The sequence below is a fragment of the Sesamum indicum genome, linkage group LG15 (genome assembly GCF_000512975.1).
Source record: "Sesamum indicum cultivar Zhongzhi No. 13 linkage group LG15, S_indicum_v1.0, whole genome shotgun sequence".
Classification (NCBI taxonomy): Eukaryota; Viridiplantae; Streptophyta; class Magnoliopsida; order Lamiales; family Pedaliaceae; genus Sesamum; species Sesamum indicum.
The window spans coordinates 9,607,970-9,616,524 of NC_026159.1; the positions used below are offsets into that span (position 1 = coordinate 9,607,970).

General features: G+C 33.0%; 1 protein-coding gene across 1 annotated transcript in view; it reads left to right on the forward strand.

The window, feature by feature from the left end:
• The window catches only part of LOC105178308 (ubiquitin carboxyl-terminal hydrolase 27), a gene marked incomplete in the record, with an annotated part of 5,121 nt that continues 1,249 nt past the window's right edge, over positions 4,684-8,555 (forward strand). The window contains 9 exon segments of the mRNA XM_011101766.2: positions 4,684-5,096; positions 5,320-5,443; positions 5,905-6,005; positions 6,080-6,313; positions 6,615-6,683; positions 6,771-6,899; positions 7,086-7,223; positions 8,136-8,198; positions 8,412-8,555. Coding sequence (XP_011100068.1) covers positions 4,833-5,096; positions 5,320-5,443; positions 5,905-6,005; positions 6,080-6,313; positions 6,615-6,683; positions 6,771-6,899; positions 7,086-7,223; positions 8,136-8,198; positions 8,412-8,555 — 1,266 coding nt within the window.

Below are 8,555 nucleotides of genomic sequence, written 5' to 3' on the forward strand. Positions count from 1 at the left end.
TCCGACCGATGATTAACTGTCCATATTTGTATCAATAGAACCAAAATTAGCCCTAATCACTCAAAATTTTTCTTCTTCTTTAACACTCTACAAAATTTCACACATTTTAAGTTGTGAGAAATTTTTCTCTCGACTGTGTGCAATGATGTGATTGCAGCTCACATTTAAATAAATGTAAGTTGCAATGAAATTCACGAGGCAATAGTTTCACTGTGCCACCGTTGGTTCAACCAACAATGGCACAGTGACACTATCACAAAACCAGCCTGCATTTTGCAAGCTGCTTTTGAACACAATTTTTTTTTTCAAAATCTATGGAAGAACTATTTTTATTATTATTATAAATTGTGTCACAGTATTTCCCAAATATAGTGACTAAATTGAAATCATTTTTCTTTTACCAAATCAATCAACAACCCAATAACAGATTTTTTTTTTTTAAGAAAATTGTGACACCGCATTTTAAAAATACCATGCCACTCAAAATTCTAAACCTTTCAAATTCACTGCATTTCTTAAATTTTTTATAATATTTTTTTAATAATTTCTCCCCCACACTTGCACCAAATATAAATGACTATAGTACACTTAAAATTTGACCTAATAATAATAAATAATAATAATGATGATAATAATAATAATTACAAAAATAAATAATTATAGCAATAAAATAGTAATGATAATAAAATAATTATTTTATTTTAGTATTGTAATTATCAATTTTAAAATAATTACTTGATTATTATTAATCTTTTGTTGTCTATTAAATTTTATAATCAAGAACTCAAAGATAATTATTTTATTAAAAGCATGTGAATCCTTCAAAGTAGACACTTGATAAAATATATTCTATTTTATAATACATATAAATTAACATCTAACTAATTCTACAGGACTTTTTATCGTTCAAATAATAAAGAATAATCTTATTTTTCATTTAATATCATACTCCAAGTTATTAAATCCTCCAAGTAAACTGGGCTTAAGGTGAAATATCTAATATGCTTAATATGGAATGATAACTCATCGTTGCAATTACTTGTAATATTCTTCTGAAATTTAACCTTTTAAGAAAAATTACTCACAAATGCATGCATTTTCTGATATCATTCTTTCAAATTGTTAATTCAACAAGTCATACAATCATCCATTCAAATGGAGTTTAAAAAAACCGAATTGTCCTCCAAAATAGAGTTGCCCAGACAGGAATTCTATCATTGGAATGGTCTTTTCTAGCACAACATATCTCTTGCAATCTTCAATAATGTAGCCAAGAATGTTATCGCCATGTTTGCATCATTCCAAATCCGTTTTGACACCATTCCACACTAAAACTCCACTTTATTTTTCTCTAATCTCCATCCCAGAACCCATAATCCTTCATTTCACTTATGCAACTAATTTTTGAAAGATTAAATTTACTCAACAGTCGAACTTTTATAGCATTCGGATAATGAAGTTTTGAACTTAAAAAAAATTAATTGCAGTAAACAAACTAAATGAGATGATTATTTCTTACACAATGAAATGAATTTGTTGAATCAGATAGAAATTAAATGAAAAAGAAAATCTCAGACATCCAAGGAAGGATAAAAGCAGCACAAGCTCTCAAGCCCGGCGAAAGGCGAAAGCTCTTAGGCGGCCACTGCGAATGTTTTGAGAAACAAGCCTTCGGATTTGTCATCACCGATATCATCAATCCAAATTTGATTTTGAAGAAGGAAAAATCTTAAATAACTTAATGAAAAATAAAACGCACCAAATATATTTTCCATCCTATATGGCCAGCAAAATACTAAATGAAAATGGCTGACAAAGTGACGGATGGATGAGATCTTCAATCTGAGGGACTTGTTCATCCCTCAAGCTACTCTAGTCATATTTTTCACGCTAGAGGGGCAGACGTTGAAGTCCCGATCACCAATTAAAAGAAAGAAAAAAACCTACCAAAAAACAAAAGAAAATCAGGAGAAAACTCATAGCAGAATACGTACTCCAACAGATCGAAAGTGTCTCAGACATCCAAGGAAGGATTGGAGCAGCAGAAACTCTCAAGCCCGGCGAAAGGCGAAAGTTCTTAGGCGGCCGCTGCGAATGTTTTTGAGAAACCGGCCTTGAATTCTTCATCATTGACACCGAAAATTTCAGGAAATTCATACACAATTATCACCGAATCATGATCAACCATCATAAACACAATGAATCCGAAGAAATCAGCGGGATTAATAAACACAGAAGATATTGCAGATGGAGGAAGGATTGCAGAGAGAGAGATTTATATAGAAATGTTGGAGTTAGGGTTTTTCTAGGGTTTTACTGTGGATGGAAGTATCTGGAAGTTTGGGCCCATATGGATAAGTGGATCATGGGCCTGTTGGGTTGATAAATGTGGCCCATAGTGTAAATGTGGACTGTTGGGTAATTCTCGGCCCAAAACAAAAAGGGAAAGGAAAAGGCAAGTTATTCGTCGGCCCAAATAATGACAGTCGGTTTGCGACAACACAACACCAAATCTGAAATATCGACACTATACCCTTACATATCTATACCAATATATTTGTTTATTTTTTCCAAATGGTCAACATTATTTTTTAATCATCAATTACAATCATGTTTATCCCATATATTTTCGCACGTGTATCACTTATTCTACTTTTAGTCATTGTTTCTTTTCTTAAAACCTGTCGTCATTTGATTGAATACGTGTAAGTATTGTGTACCATAATGACTAATTGTTCTTGAATGTAGGTCTTCTGATATCCTCTTAGGTCGTGTTTACTATACTTTAGTAGCTCAGATATCCAAATTAATCCTATTTAATGGGTTGTTTTTTGCCTACATATATATTTTAAATTATAATATTTCATTTGCATTTTATTTTGCTTCTTTTCTGATCATATTATCATTTTAAATAGGGCTAATTACATGTAGACCTCATCCGATAATGCAAAACGACACTTTTCCCTAAAGAAGTTTTGAAATTGTACTTACACCCCTGTTAAAATGCTCCGTTTACACCTGACCTCTCTCTATTGGGGTTTAAATGAAAAATATCAGCGTTACCAAAAGAATTTTACATAGATTTTTAATTTTGCCCCCCATTTATCAATATTTATATATGAAGTGAGGTTAATGAATCATTACAATTTTTTTTCTTATAAATACAAAATTATTCCTCAAGAATGTTAAATAAGAGGTAAAATTAAAAAAAATATGTAATATTTTGCTAATTTCAGTATTTTTCGTCCAAACCTAACGACAGAGCCAGGTGTAAACAATGATTTTTCGGAAGGGATGCAAGTGTAATTTTAATTTTAGATTTTTAAAGGGGTCAAAATATAAGTAATCCTTTTAAATATAATATCTTATTCTTTATAATCAAAGTGTACCTCATGTTATTAGTAACAATATAATTTTATCCTGTAAAAAGACTATGAAAATATGTCTTTTTAGTTCTAATTAAGAAGACAATTTTTTTACCCAATTTTACCATATTAGAAAAATATTAAATTTTTTTATTTGGAGTTAATACTACAAAACAATTAAATTAGAGACTATGACAAGTATGTTGGGCATAAAAATACTTTTAATTCTTCTACACACATCAAAAAATTGATTTTCATTTCAAACATTTAATATTATTATTTTATATAAATTTATCATTTTTTCAAGAAATAGTTTCAGCAGCAACAGAAGCTGAGTAAGTATTATTATTTACTAGTCTTTTGTGATATTTATAAAATAAAATCAATTTATGACATGGGTATTTTTCGGGGTCCCGTCCTTTCTACGTACTCCTAGTGGTCTCCCCAAGTAACCAAACACATTCCTAGTCTTTTAAATTGAAAAAAAAAAGTTTCTTAAACATAACAATGAAATAAAAAAAATTATTAAAAGATATTTCAAAATCATGCTGAAAAATACCAAAATCAATCATCCTGAAAATATCTTAAGTTTTTATAAAATTTCTACCTATCATGATAGCAAAAAATTAAAAATATAACCAATCAAAATTTAGCCAAAAGCCAAACAATGTCATAAACACAACACCATCAATTACAGTCATAAACGAACCTTACTTGCTGCATAAAAGTTATGTTATCAAATACATAAAAGGAGTCTTGAAAATATTCTAAACATCATTTAAAAGCAAATACTCCAAACATTATTCGACCACAACAAGAAGATTTATTGCTTCTTGTCTTTTTTCTTTTGCTTATTTCGACTTCCACTTGGCGCATCATGTGCATTTATCTTTGATTGACTTTCAAGTAAAATTTTAAACTTTCAGGTGAGTAAAAAAAACGAGAAGTGTGTCTAGCTCATTGGTGAGATCATCATCTTTCCAACAAAAGTGCCTAAGCCAGAACAAAATTTGATGGAATTGTGGGACTAAGTATAATGAGGGCAAAGCGTGAGGGATCAACTTTGAATAAATGACATAGTTAAGAGACAAAAAGTGATATTTACCACTTCAATATTCCTACAAACGAGTAGCAAAACTTTGAGGGTGCACATTGCCAAATATGAACTAATTGATGGGTGTAAAATGCAAAAGTTTAAATTTAAGGGTGCAAAATGGTAATAGAGCCTATTTGAGGGTGCAAAGTGTCAATTACTCACATTAGAAGGCAAAATTTAATACATATTTAGTCAGTTGAGGAGGCAAAAACATATATTAACCACAGTTTTGAGGGAGTGAATTGAAAAATTCATGCTCATAATAATACTCAGTTGAACGGAAAGGGTGGCTTGAGGAGCTCAAACTTCGTTCAACACTTGGGGACGGCGATTAAGCGACGGCGGAATAACTGTAGCGGTTTCTTGACTGAATGAAAATCCCAGAGAGCATAAAGCTCAGTTCTCTAGTTCAAAAACCCCGACATAGGTCTAAAATAAACTGGGTTTTTAGTTCTGGCCTGAAATTCTCAGTCTCTGCCGGCGTATTGGGCGCTGTTGGTGTAATTTTGGTTATAAAAGCTAAAAGATTTATCAACTTCACTCCTTCAGATCAAGACGGAGTTTCCTCCAGGTTTTGGGCTGTCCCGGGATTGGAAAATCTTGGAAACAATTGTTTCTTGAATGTTGTTTTGCAGGTGAAAGTTGATTCTTTAATTTTATTGTCTCGTTAAGTTAGTTTGTGTGTTGTTCTCTTAGTCTTTCTTGTTTTCTTGTATTTTCTGAATCCTGCTGCTGAATTTTGTTATGGGTGGTTATTTGATGAATTGGGGTGTGTTAATGTTGAGTTGCTTGTTATTGCCTAAAGTATTTTTATTTTTCGGAATTAATTTATGTTTTTGTTTTACTTTGACTGTATAGGCTTTGGCAAGCTGTTCAAGCTTTCGGAAATATCTTGGGGAAATGTTGGAGGAGTATGGGTCATCATCAGTTGAAGGAGATGAACTTATACCACTTGTTAATGCATTGACTTCACTGGTTGAAGGTCAGTGGATTATGTTTGTGTACTCATAATTTGAAATTGGATTGTTGCGATTGCTTGTTTAAGTGCCTTCAGTATGTCATTTGCTGGTTCAGTTGTGCTTGCATTTTGTACATGTATAGGGTCCAACAGATTACGGTATTTTAACATTGTATGAAATGCTGATGATGGTGATCACCTTTATTCGTATGCTTATGGCCACTCTGTTGAATTTTAGAATTTTAGTAGTTAAAAGAGTGCACTCTTTTATTTTATGGACTTGGTTTATGGTGTCATTGCCTTTTCAAAAAGTGATGACAATCTAATCAAGTAATTAGATTTCCAATTTTTAGAAATGAAGCACTCTTGGTCAAATCCATTAATTGCCCATTCAGTTATTCAATATGTCGTCCATTTGCAGTTCTTTCATTAATACTTAATATGTATAGACAGCACGGCTTGATGGACATCATTATTTATTGCAGAATTATGCACCGTTCGGCATAAAAGAACCGTGCTGAGTCCTAGGAAGTTGATGCTTGTGATGGACCATTATATTCCAAATTTCAATCTAACCAGGCAGCAGGTGCTTTTTTCATCAGCATTGTATGTCTTTATCAATATAGGAGTGTTGCACATCTCATTTTCGTTTGACTGTAGGACGCTGAGGAAGCATTTTCTCATCTTCTGTCTTCATTGAGAGATGAAATATCAGAATATTGTGTACCCGTGAAAAGCTATTTAGCGGATTTGCCTGCATTGCCCAACGGGAGGATTCTCATCACAGGGAGCAATGAAGAGGAAAACGAATGGCAAAGATGGAGTCGCAGTTTTCTTAAGCCTTTTGATGGGGTTCTTGGCAGCATCTTAATTTGCCGAAGCTGTTCGTTTCAGGTTGAATGGTACTAGTAAGAATATTGATTTTTGTTCAGATTTCTCATGTCACCTTATTAAATTGAGTGAATATTTGATTAGTTGAATGTACATTCTGCAATAGCAGTAATCAGGTAGTGGTGGGATTCCATGTGAAGATTTACAGTTCAAATAAATAATTCGAATAACTGAACAACATTATACCGTAAACCTACCAATATTTGTTCATGAACTTTTATTCTAGACTATTAAAGCTAGAGGTGTTACTTTCAGTCAGTTAGCTTTACTCTTTTCGTTTATTTACTTCTCTCTACTTCTACAGATCTCTCTCGATTTTCAACTGTTCCACAGTTTACACCTTTCACCTCCACTCAGCAGTGATGGTACAATTGTATGTTTACAATTTTCTCATTCATTCTTCATAATCCTCTGTTATTTGACCCCAGCAAATGCTAATATTTTTGTTATGAAAATTTAGAGGGCTGGATGTACCCTGGAGGATTGCCTTAAGAAATTTTTTGTAGCAGAACTTGTTGAGAATTATTGCTGTAGCAACTGTTGGCATACTGCTGCAATCGACTATCTGTCTGGATTAGCTGAAGATAAGGTAAATTTTTGTTTCTACATTTCACTTGCATAAGCTAAGTTCTGAACCTCCGACCCTTATCCGGGATTTTATTTTTTCATATTCTATTTACTGCAAACTTCAGTCACTTGTTTCTCTACTTGCTTCATATTAAGTGAATTTTATCTCATTTGATATTCCAAAGTAATGCTGCTCTGTATCTTGCAGACAGACATTGAAAAACTCCGACAGTGTAATAAGAATGATTCTTGTGAGTGCAAAACTCTCTCTTCCCTTGAAGCATTTCCGTGGTCAAATCGTTTTTGTCATACTTTCAAGCAGCTGAGTATTGCGCGGAGTCCAAAGGTGTGACATCTTCATTTTCTTGTAGATAGTTTAGGTTTTGCATGCTGGTATCAGAATGAGGGTGGTTATTGATCTATTGATATCCAGCAGTTGGAACTTTGAAAAGCAGAATGTTACCGTTCGGGAAACTAATCCCTATTTAAGACATAAATATGCAGTCAAATTCTAAATGTTGTATATGAGCCCAAAAATTGGGTAAATGCTAGGACGTTTCTTAATAAAAACTCAAAACAGTTTTTCCTTTCATATTTTAGCCATAGAAACTATTTCTATCATATAATTTTGTTTCTTGGATTGGTGCATAATTTTGTCGCTCTCCTGTGAATGACCGTTTTGATTACAAGGTGTGATGGAGGTACGGCAATGCCCTCAACTGTCGCCTAAAAGGGGTGATACTTGATAGAAACTAAAATGTAAAAGAGAGAGGAAAGAGAGAACAAACGAAGGAACTGACTGAATATTGCTATATCTTCTCAATAAATGTCATTTTATCTGGTGGTTTGGTTTCTGTTGCCAACTCAGAATATTGTAAAAGAAAGAAAATGAAGAAATTGTGGTCTTTGCTGTTCTGTTCTGCTGTGTTTCTGTTACCAACTTAGTTACAATTATGGTAGAGGACTTGCTGTTCTGCTGTTGACTAAATCTGAAGAATGAAATACAAGAAAAGCAAATACACAACATGGCGGTCGGCAAAGAAAAGATTGACATATTATTGATCAATCTCAAGTGTTCTCACTAATTACCAAAATTCTGTTAACACGATAACCAGCTAAGGTTACTGCTCACATGGAACTAAACCAGAAGATAAACTGCATTATCTCTCTCTGAAAACCATTTTTCATCGTACTGTTTTCTTTTAAACGCATTTGTCTACCACTTCCTGCTGTTTTAACACAATTCTTTTATTCGCAGATTCTATGCATTCATCTGCAACGGGCTTCATATAACATGTTTGGGCAATCAGTAAAACTTCTGGTACTTTCCCATAGTCATCTCTTATTGCTCTTGCCTATATGCAGTTAACTATTCTACTTCCTGTTAGCATATGCTTAAGATTTATGTATTAGAATTGCTATAAAATATTCCAACCTAATCCCTGTAAAAGCTTTTTCACTTGATATTGTTTTATAGTGTGCTGCAATTTTTTCATTTTCTATAGCGTAGTTATATACTGTTCTGTCTTTCCAGGGTCATGTCTCTTTTCCTCTGATGTTGGATTTATCTTCATTCATGAACACTGGAGTGGGATTAAAAAGTATGGAGGCAAATTCACAATCAGGGCTGTTGAGTCACAGTAGTAGGGAATTGAGGTCCTTCACTTATTCCAAGTAT